The sequence below is a fragment of the Haliotis cracherodii genome, unplaced genomic scaffold (assembly GCF_022045235.1).
Source record: "Haliotis cracherodii isolate W230 unplaced genomic scaffold, xgHalCrac1.p SCAF_16, whole genome shotgun sequence".
Classification (NCBI taxonomy): domain Eukaryota; kingdom Metazoa; phylum Mollusca; class Gastropoda; order Lepetellida; family Haliotidae; genus Haliotis; species Haliotis cracherodii.
Genome location: NW_027266271.1, coordinates 21825858 through 21844602, shown reverse-complemented (window position 1 = coordinate 21844602; position 18745 = coordinate 21825858). Strand labels below are relative to the sequence as shown.

General features: G+C 39.8%; 1 protein-coding gene across 9 annotated transcripts in view; it reads left to right on the top strand.

The window, feature by feature from the left end:
• The window catches only part of LOC139463930 (myosin-IIIb-like), a 139162-nt gene that overhangs the window by 100881 nt on the left and 19536 nt on the right, over nt 1–18745 (top strand). For 8 of the 9 annotated variants that reach the window (XM_071245380.1, XM_071245377.1, XM_071245375.1 and 5 more), the window contains 16 exons: nt 610–826; nt 1665–1806; nt 2627–2780; nt 3406–3494; nt 3783–3912; nt 4518–4657; nt 6993–7010; nt 10714–10829; nt 11295–11444; nt 12198–12309; nt 13332–13494; nt 13884–13964; nt 14548–14709; nt 15795–15979; nt 17029–17277; nt 17688–17782. In XM_071245380.1, coding sequence (XP_071101481.1) covers nt 610–826; nt 1665–1806; nt 2627–2780; nt 3406–3494; nt 3783–3912; nt 4518–4657; nt 6993–7010; nt 10714–10829; nt 11295–11444; nt 12198–12309; nt 13332–13494; nt 13884–13964; nt 14548–14709; nt 15795–15979; nt 17029–17277; nt 17688–17782 — 2203 coding nt within the window. The remainder of the gene's footprint in view (nt 1–609; nt 827–1664; nt 1807–2626; nt 2781–3405; nt 3495–3782; nt 3913–4517; nt 4658–6992; nt 7011–10713; nt 10830–11294; nt 11445–12197; nt 12310–13331; nt 13495–13883; nt 13965–14547; nt 14710–15794; nt 15980–17028; nt 17278–17687; nt 17783–18745) is intronic. The other variant, XM_071245372.1, reaches the window with a different exon arrangement.

The window sequence follows — 18745 nt, the reverse complement described above, 5'->3', positions numbered from 1 at the left end:
TGTCTTCAGTATCCTCCCAGCTCGGAGTACACTGTTCTATAGTCTTCTCATCAAGCTGTTTGTCTTCAGTATCGTCCCTTCTCGGAGTACACTGTTCTGTAGTCTTCTAATCAAGTTGTTTGTCTTCAGTATCCTCCCTTCTCGGAGTACACTGTTCTGTTGTCTTCTCATCAAGTTGTTTGTCTTCAGTATCCTCCCTTCTCGGAGTACACTGTTCTGTAGTCTTCTAATCAAGTTGTTTGTCTTCAGTATCCTCCCTTCTCGGAGTACACTGTTCTGTTGTCTTCTCATCAAGTTGTTTGTTTCCAGTATCGTCCCTTCTTGGAGTACACTGTTCTGTAGTCTTCTAATCAAGTTGTTTGTCTTCAGTATCCTCCCTTCTTGGAGTACACTGTTCTGTAGTCTTCTCATCAAGTTGTTTGTCTTCAGTATCCTCCCTTCTCGGAGTACACTGTTCTATAGTCTTCTAATCAAGTTGTTTGTCTTCAGTAACCTCCCAGCTCGGAGTACACTGTTCTATAGTCTTCTAATCAAGTTGTTTGTCTTCAGTATCCTCCCATCTCGGAGTACACTGTTCTGTAGTCTTCTCATCAAGTTGTTTGTTTCCAGTATCCTCCCTGCTTGGAGTACACTCTGAGGACATTCAAGAAGCTCTCACTTCAACAGCAATGGTAGCCAAGGGTGAGCTCATTATCCGCAACAACAACCTCCGTGAGGCCTTCAACGCCAGGGACGCCATGTCAAAGGCCCTGTATGGCCGTCTCTTCAGCTGGATCGTCAACAAGATCAGTGCTCTCCTCAGACCAGCCAAAACAGAAAGATCTGAGTGAGTTCATACATACACTTCACCTGATTTGTGGCCTGTTTGTTGTCAACAGGACCACATGCCACCACGGTTCTCCTCACACTGTCCCCTCACCAAATAGACTAAGAAATTACCAGAAGCCTATTTATATATGCCATACTGTATTTATGAAGAATACATATGCGTGTATACGATACCAGTAAATGTGCCTCACTTCTTTATTCTACTTGCAACATGGCTGTCATGGCAGCCATATTGAAATGACATTTGGCCATCATTCAGCAGTTTGTAACTCAATATACAGTAACTAGATCTGTTGTTTTGAAAGATATAATTTGATATTGTACACTTTTGTGACTTTTGACATTCATGTTGTCTCTAATAGAGTGAATTAGTGAGTGAATGAGTAATGTTTTAAGCTGCTTTCAGCAATATTATATCAATATCACGGCTGGGCAATATCACACACCAGAAATGGGCTTCACACATTGTACCCATGTGCTTGAGTGATTCAAAAGTTGCGACATTTGAAATAAAATAAAAGTTGATGAAACTGAATGTGTATGTGTGATCACAACGACTGTGTCATTGAAATTGCTCATAGAACAGCATGGTTACCACACGTGTAATTGGTTGTTGTTGATATCAATGTGTAATATGACATACAGCATGTTTTTCTATAGTTTATGAACATGTGTTCAGTTGTGGACATTATTACCCCAAGGATAGGAACTTTATGATTACTATTTAAATGATTTGATGTATCATGTAAACATTTTGGACATTCAGATGAGCTGCAGAGCATTGTAGTTTTATTTTTTTAGAATGTTTCTTTAGAATTCCTTTTCAACTGTTTCAGTGATGAGAGCTTGGTGATTGGGCTTCTGGACATCTTTGGGTTTGAAAACTTCACACGCAACTCCTTTGAACAACTTTGTATCAACATTGCCAATGAACAAATACAGTATTATTTCAACCAGAACATCTTTGTCTGGGAGATGGTATGTGCACTATTTGTAACATGTCGCTTGAAATAATCCATGCAATAGTTGTATTTGTCATTGCCATTGGTCAAGGGTAGGTCACAATATATATTGTCAACTGAATTATTGACCAAAGTGATACCATATTTATGGATAGCAGGGTCTTCTATCATTTCGACACTTTGATAAGTCAGTGTCTTTGCTTAAAGCATATTGTTTATATACCGTATTCGACGTAATTCGGCGCTCTCAAAATTAGAAATAGGGGGCTCTTATTAAAATATTATTTTGGGGGTGAAAAAAACAGAGTTGAAAGATAAATTTCATTGTTTATGCTGACAGCCGGCAGATATATATTTCCAGAATTTAATTGCCCATTCTTAATGGTGCATATAACACAGGAGTATGTATTATACGCGAATGAACAGGTCTTGTGTACATAGATCAATTGGAAGGGATGCTAATTGTGATTGTTCATGTGCCAATATATTAGCAAATATCGCTGTGGGCACTTATTAGAGCGGGGCGCTTATTACGTCGAAAAAATACTGTATGTTAAATAATTAATTAGATATATCCCTATGATAAAATCAATTATTGTCTCTTAGTTGCTTTCATTAGTTTAGTTACGTATATTAAGAACATCATTTTTATAAGATTGTGCCAATCAGCTCCTACCTGGAATATTGCTGACAACAGTTTATACCACAAACAGTTCTGTAAAACTTTGATTGAAAGTGCCTCATGTCTGAAAAAAACTTTGATTTGTTTTTTACATGTGACTATGATGCAAATTTACATGATGACAGTGATGATAATTTACCTGTCGATATTGCAGCAAGAGTATCATAATGAAGGTATTGATGCCAAGGATGTGAGCTATGTGGACAACCGGCCCATCCTGGACATGTTCCTGATGAAGCCCATGGGTGTCCTGTGTCTGCTGGATGAAGAGAGCAACTTCCCCAAATCCACTGACCAGACTCTAGTTGGTAAGAAATACCTTTGGGTGATGTATTGCCAGACTCTAGTTGGTAAGGGACACAATTAAGTGAAGTATTGCCAGACTTTAGTTGGTAAGGGACACCTTTGTGTGATGTATTGCTAGATGCTAGTTGGCAAGGTACACCTTTGTGTGATGTATTGTCAGACTTAAGTTGGCAAGGTACACCTTTGTGTGATGTATTGTCAGGCTTTAGTTGGTAAGGGACACCTTTGTGTGATGTATTGTCAGACTTTAGTTGGCAAGGGACACCTTATGTGATGTATTGTCAGACTTTAGTTGGCAAGGGACACCTTATGTGATGTATTGTCAGACTTTAGTTGGTAAGGGACACCTTTGTGTGATGTATTGCTAGACGCTAGTTGGCAAGGTACACCTTTGTGTGATGTATTGTCAGACTTTAGTTGGCAAGGGACACCTTGTGTGAGGTATTGCTAGATTCTATTTGGTAAAGGACAACTTTGGGTGAGGTATTGCCAGATTCTAGGTATAGGAGAAACCATTTCTACGAGGGACTTTTACCTTGGAGAAAATTATTCAATCGTACTGACTGCAATTTCTGTTTTAACATGTGTCTTGGATGTTATGTTATATGTAACCATTTGTTTCTGTAGAGAAGTTCCATCAGAACATCAACTCGCCCTACTACACAAGACCGAAGGCTGACAATCTCAAGTTTGCTATCGAGCATTATGCTGGCAAGGTGAGATCCACTTTAATGAAGTTTTGGAATGTTTGTCCCGAGATATTTATTTGAAGGCGACCCTGAAATAATGAATGAGTAGCACACGACTATTCTTACTTTTTTGTTAGCATTTCTAAAAATGAATTTGTGGAAGAGTGCCTCCCTTTCATAGTCAAGTACTGGTGCTCTTATCAGACAGTGTTGAGTGGCATCCCCGTATGATATATCCATCCAGAAGGTGAGCAACGCCTCAGGTATAACAGGATATACTGTGCTGAGTAGAATCCCTGTCTATCCATCCACCAGGTGATGTACGATGCCTCTGGCTTCCTGGAGAAGAACAGAGATCGACTTCCTGTTGAGATCGTTGACATCCTGCGCCAGTCCAGCAACTCTGTGGTCAAGGCTCTGTTCCAGACGCCCCTCACAAAGACAGGTACACCGGGGTGTAGGTGTGGCAGATACAGAACTGGGATGGGTTCTGCTATATGTTCTGTTCTTCTCTGCAAATGAAAGATATTCACAGTTGTATTTACATTGTGCGTACATGAGCCATTGTCCTTACAAACTGTGTCCATTGTTTTTCAATTTGTTCTCCAGGTGAAGTACAAATGGCATGTATGGATACAGAGGGGGGGGTTTCGAAAAAAATCTTTATTTCTGTATAAATTACCACCAAAGACAATAAATAGATCTTAATTGAATTGTGCACCCCCCATTTTCAAAAAAGCTGTATCCGCCCATGAATGGCATATATTTTCATTCTTATTAGGTTGAACATTTACAACTGTCACAGAACAAAAGTCTTAAGATGCCATGACAGATTAACGAAAGAATCGGTGGTCCTTAACTTTTTTTGAGTAGAATATTCAATTATATTTTGTTTCTTCTTCCATAAGTACTGGGCTGTCAGCCCAATACCTATACAACTAAAGTGGTAAATACGACCCTCTTTCCCTTCCACATTGAGTAACGAACCAGGACATGACAGTAATTTCACTTCAAAGAATCATTCCAGCAACCTCTCTCACTCTTCAACAGGAAACCTGGCTACAGGTAGTCTCAAGTCCAACTTCAACAGCACCAAATCCAGTGCATTTAACTCTCCCATGAGCACCAACAGCGGGTTTACAATCCAGAGTTACCAGCCTCAGAGCAGATCAGCATTTGGAGGCAGCAGGGTGTGTATACCTACCTACAATGCAGACATTGTTATAAGGTTATCTTTTAGATAGTGGTAAAGTAATTATAGACTGACTAAAGTAATGCTAAATGTATTGTGTTGCCATGGATTGATATGTAAAATATCGTATATCCTTATATTACCTACAAGGGTAAAATGATCATGTTTAATCATTTCCAATATTTGCACATGTGCGGTTTTGCCGTCCCTTGTTCATAACATTATAAATTGTTAACATCACATTATCGGAACAGTAGGTTAGAATAGTTTTTCAGGAACACATGCTTGCCATTAGAGGCGACTGTGCTTGCCGTAAGAGGCGACTAACGGGATCTGGTGGTAAGACTCGCTGAATTGGTTGATGCATGTCGTCATATCTCAATTGTGTAGATCAATGCTCATGATGTCAACCACTGGATTGTCTGGTCCAGACTCGATTATTTACAGACTGCCGTCAAATAGCTGGAAAATTGCTGACAAACAAACAAACAAACAAACAAACAAACAAACAAACAAACAAACAAACTAAGTAGGCTGCTTCAGTGATGTTTCTCTGTTGGGTTGACCTTTCGTACTTTTTCTCTTCATTTTCTCTCTTAAAATCTCAGTGAGTAATACATGTGTATATAGAATAACCTGCTCGAAACTCAGAATTCCTGATTATCTGTCCCTCGTTAACGAATGCTGTCCCTTGCCAAAGGTTTGAGATTGACACCATTCATTCATTCGGGACAATAATTCATAATTCCTCATAGAACATTGGTTAATCTCTATTTTATGTTAGTCAGAGAGACCTATTTTTCTATCAGTAGACCCTTTTTCTTATGATGGGGTTTCAGCCTTTTCATTAAGAATGAAAACATTTTCTTTAGCAATACATAATTCCTCAATTACAATGAAATCTTGTGAACTGTGAGCAGAACCTTCTTAAATCCACATTGTTGTTTGATATGGGCATTTTGTATGGCTTGAACTGCAGTTGACACCCATGTGGATCTCCTGTTATGGTAGTTCCGCAGCACTCTGTTGCTTGTCGTAAGATGCCACTAACTTGGGACAGGTGGTCAGTTTTGGTGACTTGACTGACTGCAAGACATTGTATCCCAGTGGGTTGGGGATGGTGCTCATGCTGTCAGTCACTGGTTTGCCTGGTCAGATTGGATTACTCACAGGCTGCCATACTGGTAGCTGGAATGTTGCTGACTGCTCATCTTCCTGAGGCAAGAGAGTTAACTGACTTTTAAAGTCCAGTTTCCAGCCTTACTGAACTAGGCTGGAATTCCTGGTCTTGATCGTGGCGCCATCAGTGGCTATTACGAGTTCTATGCCTCTCCTATGGACCAATCAGATTCCACCTCTTGTTTCACTTGCATTTGCTTCAAACAAAACGGTGACGCCCTGTCAAGATGATCTGATCGATAATCAAGATCTATATTGTGATAAAACGAGTCTTACATTACGGAGTGCATCTAATCATGCAAGCACCTTGATTAAAAACATGAAAAGGTTTGGAAAATATCTGTTGACAACGAGTTAGCGGTGCACATGCTTTGCAAATCCTCCAATCGACCGAAATCTGCATGACAGTTTACGAATCGGATTTCGATTTCGGACCGCGATTTTGATTGGACTAAGACTTGTTAGTCCAGCCAAAATGTTACTCCATAATATCAGCTTAGTTTGTCAAGGGTGGAAACTGGACTTTTAAAGCCAGTTAACTCTCTTGCCTCGGGAAGATGCTGACAAACATTTAACTCAATATATCTTTTGTGGTGCCTTTTGAGTTAACAAAGTCTAACTGTACGCAAAAAGTCATTTTGTGTAGGGACTTGATACTGATATTCTCAGAATTCAGTAGTGTTGGCAGTGTCCTGTACTCTCTGGACAAAGATGGCCCAGTGGTCAATGGCACCACATTTTACTGTGCCAGGAACCTATGGTTTGGGGTTTGAATCCCGGTACTCCAGATGTGTTTCTCAACACTATACCCATACTCGTAGGTTTCACCAAAGTGGTAAAGGACTCAGACCTGCATCACTTCTGGCTCTCCTCCAACATAAAGTTGAAGCTGTGATATAACTGGAATACTGTTCCAAGCAGCATTAAACCCCACTCACTCACTCACTCACTCACTCACTCACTCACTCACTCACTCACTCACTCACTCACTCACTCCTGTCTGTATCTGCAGCTGAGATTTCCTACTTCAACTGAATAAGAACTACAACTTGATTGATCTATTTTGTGTTTACAACATGTGTAGCTGTAGTAACTGATTTGTGTCAGTGTTGTGTTAGAGTTGTGTTAGAGTTGTGTTCGACTATGTCTTACAGATTTATTTGAATGCTCTTGTAAGTATCATAACGTTTGCCGTGATCTGCCTCAATGTAGCGCTTTTTCTGTCACAGAGTTCAGCCTCTTCTTAGACATCGGGAAACAATTAGTTCAGAGACTTGATCCAGTTCTTGAATATATCCTGTGTGGCTTACAAACTCCTTCCTGCTGTATTTGAACCTTCCAACACTGTTTTATTCCCCATGTATTCTCCTTGCATTCATTCATCATTATCATGTCTGTTTTTTATTGAAAAAAGTAACATCACTCAAACTCTACCACTTAATTTCTGACATGAAATGTTTTTTAAATTTTTCACTTCAGGTAATTTAGAGTAAGATTATATTACTGCTTCAATATTTTATTTTTTACTCGTTTGATAAAATTATCTGTCCTGGAATTTGTTACTGCTTCAAAATTGTGTTTATCCAGTGTTTACGAGCTAATTCAGTTAATATGTTTGGAATTTATTTAGGTTAATATTCAAATTGTTCTTAATCCAGGCTGCTACTAGGTGATAGAATAGAACTTTAAGAGCAATCATTGAGATAAGTATTATCATTATATTAAAAGTAGAAAAGACCTATTTTATCATTAAAAGCATTGTATTGACAGGAGTATGTGACCTATCTTAGAGGGCAGTAAATGTATTATGTTGACAGGAGTATGTGACCTATCTTAGAGGGGAGTAAATGTATTATGTTGACAGGAGTATGTGACCTATCTTAGAGGGGAGTAAATGTATTATGTTGACAGGAGTATGTGACCTATCTTAGAGGGCAGTAAATGTATTATGTTGACAGGAGTATGTGACCTATCTTAGAGGGCAGTAAATGTATTATATTGACAGGAGTATGAGACCTATCTCAGAGGGAAGTAAATGTATTATGTTGACAGGAGTATGTGACCTATCTTAGAGGGCAGTAAATGTATTATGTGGACAGGAGTATGTGACCTATCTTAGAGGGGAGTAAATGTATTATGTTGACAGGAGTATGTGACCTATCTTAGAGGGCAGTAAATGCATTATATTGACAGGAGTATGTGACCTATCTTAGAGGGGAGTAAATGTATTATGTTGACAGGAGTATGTGACCTATCTTAGAGGGGAGTAAATGTATTATGTTGTCAGGAGTATATGACCTATCTTAGAGGGGAGTAAATGTATTATACTGACAGGAGTATATGACCTATCTCAGAGGGATGTAAATGTATTATATTGACAGGAGTATATGACCTATCTCAGAGGGAAGTAAATGTATTATATTGACAGGAGTATATGACCTATCTTAGAGGGCAGTAAATGTATTACATTGACAGGAGTATGAGACCTATCTCAGAGGGGAGTAAATGTATTATATTGACAGGAGTATATGACCTATCTTAGAGGGGAGTAAATGTATTATGTTGTCAGGAGTATGTGACCTATCTTAGAGGGGAGTAAATGTATTACCGTATTCAACGTAATAAGCGCCCAGGGCGCTCTCAAAATTAGAAAGAGGGGGCTCTTATTAGAATATTATTTTGGTGAAAAAAACAGAGTTGAAAGATAAATATTGTGATTTATGTTGACAGCCTGAAATGTTTATGTACGACAGATATATTTTTCAAGAATTTAATTGCCCATAATTGAGGGTGCATATAACACACGCGTGCATATTATACGTGAAAAAATGTCTTGGGTACATTGATCAATCGGAAGGGGTGCCAATTGGGATTGTTCACTAGCCAATATATTAGCAAATATCTCCGTGGGCGCTTATTAGAGCGGGGTGCTTATTACATCTAATACGGTATGTATATTGAAAGTATCTGAACAACCACTGAGAGCTATCATGAAACCTCATCACACACTATATTCACTTTTCATGTCATTTTGCTTCCATTTAATATTTTCTCGATTTATTTAATAATATTGATTATGATGAAATAGTAGATGCAACATTTGATTTAAAAAAAGGACAGTTTTGAGGTCCTATTTTAGACAAAACACACATACAACCTAGTAGAAATAGCCAATCATTGATGATCAGTAACAATCTTTAAGTCTGATCAAGCGCTAAAACTGAGTTAATTTTTTTTAAAAAGCATAGTAATTGAATTTTTTTGTGTGATGTGAAATGTGATAATTATTTTAGCGCTTTGCCCACTTGAATAGCATTAATATTGTGTTGAGGTTAGAGTTAGCAGGCTTGTGCATAAATGAAAGTAGACAATGGAAACCTGGGAGTAATTGCACAGTTCACAGTAGGCACTCCAAGAAAATGTGATTAGCAAAATAAATTTCAAAATGTATGAAATTAAAGGATTGCATGGCTGATGTGTGAATCACTTGGAACATTCTAAAATACCTTCAATGGTTTTCCTATTCTTGTATTAGATGTTACAGAAAAACAAATGAATATTGTGCAATAAAGAAAGCCTCAGCTCTGAAAAGGATGTATTTTGTTTAACGTTTGAATAGGACTTCAGTTTTAAATGAGACTCTTTGAAATCAGATGTTAGTGCTCACTACTGCTAAACAAAGATCTGAGGACATCCCATTACATCTCATGTCAGAACGATCTTTCATGAACTTTGACCAACCAATGAAATGACTAACAAGAAGTCTACTTTAGCCAATCAGAAAGCAGCTTTCTAAAGCTTTACACCACTAGTTTCGAACTGGTGTCTTCCATGCCTGACTTTGCTTTGAAAAATATGATTCAAAATTGAAAAACTGAATAACAGAGAGATTCTTGAATGTCTAATAGGGCTATAGAAAGTGTCTTCCATTTCAATGTTTATAGGGGCGGTCGAGTAGCCTTGTGGTTAAAGCTTTCAATCGTCACGCCGAAGATCCGGGTTCGTTTCCCGACATGGGTACAATGTGTGAAGCCCATTTCTGGTGTCCTCCGCCATGATGTTGCTGGAATATTGCTAAAAGCGGCGTAAAACCATACTCACTCACTCACTCACATAATGTTTATATCATTTAAGCATGAGATAGACGATGATTTTTACAGCCCGTAACTGTTGTTGAATAAATACTCTGTGTTAACTTTTTCAAGGTTGCACAATTAGAAAACACATTCCGACTGTCACTTTCCTGCTCTGATTGGTCGAATGAAAGGTTGTTCTGATATATTCTGATGTTATGGGATGTCTTCAGATCTTTGTTTGCAGGTGGTGAGAACTAAGATCTGAATTCAATGAGATTGGTCTTACATAAATTTGTTGTGCATGATGTGTGAAGCATGATTATTTAAAGGACATGTTTTTGTGTATTCATATATTTTCATTGAAGAAACGTTATGTCCATGAGATGTAAATCTCAATAACAGTGAAACTGTGTTATTCAGGATTTACACCATTCTTTGTGAATTTTGCTAAAAGTTGTGTGAAACCCCACTCCCTCATTCCTTGGAGTACAGAGTGATGTCCCTTTATATATTCATGTATGATCGTAACAGTGTCCGTGACAGAGGGTGTCCAGATTAACAGGGTTTCAGTGTTAGGCTAAAAAATATAATAGTCTTGGTTCTCAGTTGATGATACACAACTATTTATTTGGTTACATGCTAGTTTGAACAACCCTTGCCAAAAATACACACTGCCCGTTCGCACTATTTTTTCAGAAGTTATTGCCTGAGAACCGATTCTATTATTTTTTTAAACCTAAGGGTGTTTGTATTCCCAGTATATGATGGGTATGTGACGAGTATGTGATGTCGGTTCCAGAATGCATCTGGTTCCACCAGCATGACCCGGATCCAGCAGACCGTGTCCACGTATTTCCGCTTCTCTCTTATGGACCTCCTGGCCAAGATGGTGGCTGGCTCCCCACATTTTGTCAGGTAACATTTTCTGTCATTCATTCATTTTTCACAAAATCCCTCCTCATAAAGTAACTGTAATCCAAATGTATTTAGGCTCATCATCTTATAAAAACACTGAATCTGAACCACTGTCCTGGAATAGTGAGTGAGTGAGTTTTATGCCGCTTTTAGCAATATTCCAGCAATATCACTTGCTCACTCACCTACCATTTCCCATCTTTCTAAACTTGTCTTTCTGTGCCTGTTTCCTGTACTTGCATATGTACAGTGAACCAGACCACTTGTTTTACAGATTTTATTGGTTTTCTAGGCAAACATAAAAACCTGGGGGTAGAAATAACAGGAAATTATTTTGTCAGTTTTCAAAAAATTAAGGGCAAGGTCATCTGTAAAACAAAATAACTGTCTCTTCTCTGATAAATATTTGTACATGCTCCAAAAGAAATTTGAAGAATTATAATGATATTTTGTTCACTGAAACAGATGTATCAAGCCGAACGACAAAAAGGACCCTGATCACTTCGAGTCCGAGAAGGTGATGCTTCAGCTGAAGTATACTGGCGTCCTGGAGACTACTCGGATCAGGAGGCAAGGTTATTCTCACAGGATACAGTTCAGTGAGTTCCTCAAGAGGTAGGTTTTGATGGCTTCCTCAGTCTTATCCATGGAATGTTAAAATAATGATTTTGGCATTGTCTGCTTTTGTATCATACATAAGGTGTATTTATGATTAACGTAATTTTGGCCATTATGATATTGTTATTGTCAATATCATTTTTCTGATGTGAGGGTGCTTCAAACAGTGGCTCTCCATGGTGGTCCCTGAAACCTCTGTTTGTTGTAAAAAAACTAAATGGATCATGTTGTCAGGCTTGGTGTCTTTAGTCGATAGCATGTCATTGTATCCCAAAAATCATGACTCGATGCTCATGATGTCAATCTCTGTATTGTCTTGTTCAGACTTGATTATGGCTGGAATAGTGCTGAATGCGACTTAAAGCAACATACAAACAACAAACAAACACTCAGCAGTGACTGGATGAAGACAGAGGGTTATGTCTTTAGTGTAAATCTCAAGTCAAGCTACTAAACACATTCACCAATCCAACTCCTCTCCACAACCAATGGACTCGTGAAGATTCCGGGGTAGAATAGGTCTTCAGCAACCCATGCTTGTCCTAAAAGGTGACTAACGGGATCGGGTGGTCAGGCTCGCTGACTTGGTTGATTATTTACAGACCGCCATCATATTGCTGGAATATTTCTGAGTGTGGCGTTGAACAACAAACAAACCAAACCAAACCACAACCAATGACTTGAGGGCTTGTGACCCTCATGCTTGATATCGGAGCTGTAGAGTTGATGGTTGTGTGCTCTGTGTCCCAGGTACCATGTGCTGTGCTTCCAGTGGAATGAGAAGATCCCCATCAATGCCGAGACCTGCACCGTGCTCCTGGAGAGGCTGGGGCTGCATCACTGGGCCATCGGCAGGACGAAGGTGGGCACCGGACCTCTCCTTCATTTAGTGCATATGCAGTGTTGGCATTCATTGTTTAATGCACAGATTTCCACAAAATTCATTGGCCAAAATGAAGTCAGATTGCCCGAAAAGCATATTGACTCTGATATCAGGTCTGATAATTATGGTATTGATTTGAGTTACTAAAAATAGAATGGAAATTACGTTAAAGTTGTTTTCCCCAAACATGAGCCAGCAGATGTCTCTGTGTTTTTTTAAAACTCTATATCATACAATAAAACATTCATAGACTTTATACCGGTATGAGGTCAATACCTGTTTTTGTGACTAAAAAAAAAGCGATACTGACCTTACATGCTTGACCTCAATTGTATACGATTCTTCATGTCTGCTGGTACACATGCATGTCACAAATACCTATCAGCCATGTTTGTTCAGTGCGTCTATATGTATGACAGCATGACTATTTATGAAATAGGGGATAACCCTAAAATTAGGCAGGAACATGACTGCATTCATTTGTGTGGCTTAATATGATATAACCTTAAATATTGTATATCAAAGCAGTTCATAAAAGAATCTTTAGTCACCATTCAGAACTGACTTAAAAGCAAGGATCCAGAAACTCGTTTCTGCAATGAAAATTTCAGGATCATCATTTCGTGTCTAAGATCACTTCTAACCAGGCATTTCTTCCAACAGGGCACTATCTGAAGTACCGTTGTGTTTTATATATTCGATGTAGGCATTAGGCATGTGTTTGATGAAGGACATGTGATGGCATCCTCAATGGCAGTTTCTTATCCTTCTATGTTTCTTTTGAGATGTAGGCCATGTTCTTTTTTCCGTTATCAATACTCATTACTTGAGTGGGTTTCCTCTTATGAGTAACATGTCAATACATTTGTGAGATCCACGAACACTCACTGAATGAAGATCTTGTGGATTAATATCATAAATACCGATAAATATTTGTTTGTAATTTTGCAAATGTTAAAGAAGTGAGAGAAGTGGCCTTTTCATGGATTTCTATCCTGCAGGTTTTCTTGAAGTACTACCATGTGGAGGAACTTGCTCGGAGGTACGAGAGCTTCTACGAGAAGTTGATTCTAGTCCAGGCTTGTGTGAGGCGCTGGCTCAGTCGAACACGCTTCTTCCGCATGAAGTGGCAGCGAGACAAGGCAGCGCTCATCATGCAGAAATGTAAGACATTTATTCATCCTTCACTCTTATGTATTGTGTATTATCAACATCTTTGTCATCCCAAGTAACCCATGCTTGTTTCTCCTTTGTGAGTTCTGGGGCAGAGTAGATCCCAAGTAACCTTATGCTTGTCTCCCCTTTGAGAATTCCGGGGCAGAGTAGGTCCCAAGGTGCCTAGCTATGCTTGTTTCCCCTTCGTGAATTCTAGGGCAAAGTAGGTCCCAAGGTGCCTAGCTATGCTTGTGTCCCCTTTGTGAATTCCAGGGCAGAGTAAGTCCCAAGTAAACCATGCTTGTTTCTCCTTTGTGAGTAGGTCCCAATCCCCTTATGTCTGTTTTTTTATGTACCATACCTGCTTCAGATGCCATAGTCCTCCATATATATTGCAGTTGCCCGAGGATGGCATGTGCGGAAGGAGTACCAGACAGTTGTACAGCAGAGACGCAGGGCGGCCATTGTTCTACAGAAATGTAGGTTTGCCTTAACTGTCAATTGATTGTCACCATTAACTGCTTGTGAAGGTAGGCATGAAGTTGGAAAGAATGAACCAGCACCATTATCATATCATGAAGCTGGACTGACTGTCTGGTTGAAAATCCCAAGTGATATGTGTACATGCTTGACAGCTGGCAGCCATTACCAAATTACTGTGTTTACCAGCAAACCCTGCTCAGGGAGCAGTCTGTAAGGGAGCATTCATTGATACATAACATATCAGATGTTCCTATCTGATTGTAATGATCTCCTTGACTATGCTTTTTGTGAGAGGCTCGCTTACTTTGTTGATGCATGTCATCGTATCCCAAATGCGTAGATCGATGCTCATAATGTCAGTCACTTGATTGTCTGGTCCGGACTCGATTACTTAGAGACTGTTGTCATATAGCTGTAATATTGTTGAGTGCGGCATTAAACAAAAAACATACAAAACCAAACTTTGGGGATTCCAGAACAGGATAGGTCCCGAGTACACTCAGTGCTTGTCTTTAGATGCAACTACAATGAGGATTGGTTGGTCACAATGTTTACCAACGTTACGATGTCTTTTGTCAGTGGCACGTGGGCTACATACCAGGAAGGTGTACAAGCCGGTGATCAAACAGCGCCACAATGCCGCTGTCTCCATACAAACTGCATACAGAGGTCACTTGGTGCGAAAAAGGGCCAAGGAAAACAGAAGAAATGAGGAAGAACAAGCAAGGAAAATACAAGCAGGTAAACTGTGAACTGTGATTTCTACTCTTTGTAGAGTGATGACAAAGTTACCATTCAATATTTGAATTATGTGTGGTAATGGTTACTTGATTGCTATGCATTTTATTATCCCCCGCCGCGCGAAAGCGCGAAGCGGGGGATATAGTATTCACGACCGTCCGTACGTCCGTCCGTACGTACGTCCGTACGTCCCACCTGTTTGTTGCCGCGATATCTCAAGAACTAAACACTGGATTGTCTTCATATTTGGAACTATGGTGTATATACAGACTCCGCAGACACCAGTCGGTTTTGGTGACCTTGACCCCATTTTCAAGGTCACAGCAGGCATATCTGCTTTTGGAGTTGGAAAACGGTGTTGCCGCAATATCTCAAGAACTAATCTCTGGAATGTCTTCATATTTGGAACTATGGTGTATATACAGACTCCGCAGACACCAGTCGGTTTTGGTGACCTTGACCCCATTTTCAAGGTCACAGCAGGCATATCTGCTTTTGGAGTTGGAAAACAGTGTTGCCGCGATATCTCAAGAACTAATCTCTGGATTGTCTTCATATTTGGTACTATGGTGTACAGGCGGGGGATATTTCGTCACTCTGTGACAAATACTTGTTTTATCCTTGAACTGAATCAATTTTCTGTCAACAACCAAGTCTTTGTTGGAAGAAAATGTTGTAAGTCATTGTGTATTTGGTCAGTATATCAGATGAAGATCTGTTTGAGTATGCCATATTCTTAGTTGAAAAAATCCCCATTTCAGTCAATTTAGTTATAACCAGATCATTTAATTTGATGCGATACCTCTCTGCCTGAAGATTTGAGGACACCATAGTAGGTAGCATCAGGTGTACTCTGAGTACATTTTGCACGCCCAATCTAAAGCTGACTAAACTTCAGTTTTCAAAATACAGAATGAGATATTCTGGTCTGAATTTCGGAGCCTCAATGCTGTTTGGCGCGACCTCCTATGGAGATTACCTCAGACCTTCACACAGACAGGTATCATATTGCAAAAAAAACTAACTTTATGACATTGCATTGCATTGTTCAGTCCTTGTGCATTGAAGCAAGATATCTGTTGCAGTGTTCCGAAAGAAGCAGACAAAGATGGTTGCAGAGAAGGAACAACGCAAGAATTTGTACACAGCTAAGAGAGCGGCCACTCTCATACAGACGTACTTCCGTATGTGGCGCTCCAAGGTCTTCTACAGTCAGTTGCAGGAATACAAGAACAAGAAGGAACTGGAACTCATCTACTTTGGACAGCAGGTGAGGCAGTTGTATCAGCACGTGCTGGGATTTGTAGGATGACTGCTTGGTTAGGCACTGTTTTGAACTTGTGACAGATGGATATAATCCCTGGTCACATTCCATGAAGTTACTGTAGACCTACGACTGTCAAAACTCTCATAGTATATTGTTATGTGTCAGAAGACACTATTGTGAATTAGTGTGCAGTAATTGTTAGTGGCTGCAAGTGATTGAAGTTGCTGTAAAAGGCTGAGTGCTGCTGGGGGCAGCAATGGATTAGAGTTATCTGCCCTGGTTGTTTACAAACATAGCAGGCTTGATCATTCGAGAAGTTTCCGGATAAGACAGTGTCTAGACAGCTTGTTGTATCTATATAAGAGGGCATTTCAATAGCTTTTTGATCTGACATGTTTTTTATCAACTTGCCGAGCGTGGATTGGATAACTTCTTGTAAACTCTTAGTGCCTGCCATTCAAGAACAGAGACAGCCCTGCATCAAGACATATGACCGTGACAAACTTCAGGGTTTGTTACTTGTTGTAGTTTCCACTTATTTTTTTTGAGATTTTTATTGTTCCCAGAGTTGTAGAGTAATACCGTTTTCAGTCAAGACACTTTTCGGATTGCAACATACCCGTGCTCCTGGGTTTCACCAAAGTGGAAAACACATAGGCAGATCCAGTGTGGGGGGTCCAGGATCCACCCTTATAAACATCTTAGACCTGCATCACTTTGGGCGTTCCTCCCAAAGTTAAGCTGACATGCTGTGATATAGCTGGAATACTGTTAGAAGGGGCATTAAACCCAACTCACTCTCTCACTCACTCACTCACTGAGGATCGGTACAGGAAATAATGTGATTTTATTGTACGTGTAGCAGGGCGGGAGTCATCCCACAGATGATATCCTTACCTTGTCAGCTTGCTGATGGGGTTACCTGCTTTGGTCATGTGGACAAGGCGTCCAACCTCGGATTAGAAGGTCCGTGGTACAAATCCTATCACGGGGCTTGGGGCCCGCTACACAAGCATGAGGTGCAATGATGTCACTTCCTCCTCTGTTCTCAGGTCGAAGCCTACAACATGGATGCATCTGACTGTATGCAACGAAATAACAACAAGAGGCGAAGTGTTCCTGTTGAGGTTGTGGCCTTGACACAAGGTCACACGTCAGAGGTGAAGGCCGAGGACAAGCAGGTGACCTTCCAGGAGCGCATTGCCAAGATGGACATTGATGAGGCCAGGGCGGAGCACCTGGTGAAGCTGCATGAAGAGAAGGGTCTCATGTCTGAGCAGGAGACGGGGTACTACGACAGTGTAAGTAGGAGCCACAACACTAAGTGTCATGCAAGTTTAAGTTCCATTTTAACTTACCTACTTACCGAAGATTTCAAACTACTGTCTCCAACTACTGGTGGTAAACATCTAGGACCTGCATCATCAATCTTGTAGCTATTTGCGGTGATACGGTTCAAAGTGGCATTAAACAAACTCACTCATTGATGCCAACCAAACTGCTTGGTTGCAAAAGATACCATGATGAATAAAGTGGTTTTCATATTTTCTTAAAGTGAAAGAAAAAAATTTTATTCAGCAAGAAAAGTAGTCCATGAACAGTCCACAAGATGGCAAATCTTTGAACCCAATTAAGAATAGTTTCCAACCAATAAGATTATGGCATACCTATTTTTCACAATTTTGGACAGTAGTGCAATTGTCTTCCTCAGATTGCTAACCTGGAGACAGGAGAAGGGGGTCTAGTCATTGGCACCAGCACACCAAAGACAGCTGGACAGCCCTCCACGGTGCACATGGCACCAGGGTAGGTACCTCATGTATCCTGTACTGCGACATCTTCCTGTACCCCGTCTTTCTGTACCCTTCATGCCTTGTAGTACCTGCAGACTTGAGATGCTTGTTGCTAGTTTGATGTGATAAACATCCGTTGGTCATGTTGAGTAAGATGTTGGATGTGGGATTGTTCAGGGATTTATCTTGACATTCCCAGAGGCTGACTTTCAAGCCTATGTCTATAGCAAATGTCACAAAAATTTCAAAAATCAGAATCCGGGGACTTGTTTTTGGTTGATAACGGGTTCAATAAAGAACAAGAGGCCTTAATTATTAATTTTTTATTATATCATTGAATGCATTGGTAAAATACCTTTGAAATGAAAAAATAAGAACTTAAAACAAATCCGAATTTGTAAAATAAACTTTTGGATATTTGTCACTATTTGCCTGCCAACAGCATTTAGTTTGAAGTTCCAGATAAACCTGTGTTGTGTCTGTTGTTTGGGATGGGAACCATAGGCTGTGCGTTCAGATTTAAATATTGCTGTAAAGTGTGTGACATGGTAACGGATGGATAACAGATGACATTCGTAGACCCATGTTGTGTGTCATCTTTGGTCTAATGTACAGTTCATCTCAACTTTGTGAGTTCCAGCTGTGGGAGATGGAAGCAACATGGACATTAGCCATCTGGATATTTAAATGTTAGTTCCATGTGTGAAACTGAGAATTGTCTCTGTGTAGGGTAATAATTAAATGGCCAGATGATACGCTTTGTAAAATTTGAGTTTGACATACAAAGTTGTGTTTGAATGACATGACTCCAACTTGCTAGCTGATTGGCCTGAGCTTCCCTTGGTGTTGTTTGCTAGTTGGATGTGCTAAATGGACCAGGAAAAATATGTAGTTTTCAGGTTTGTTTCTGTATATTCAAAAACTTGGAGTTTTCTATCTTATCTCTAATGAATGTTTTGGTGAACAATGAGATTTT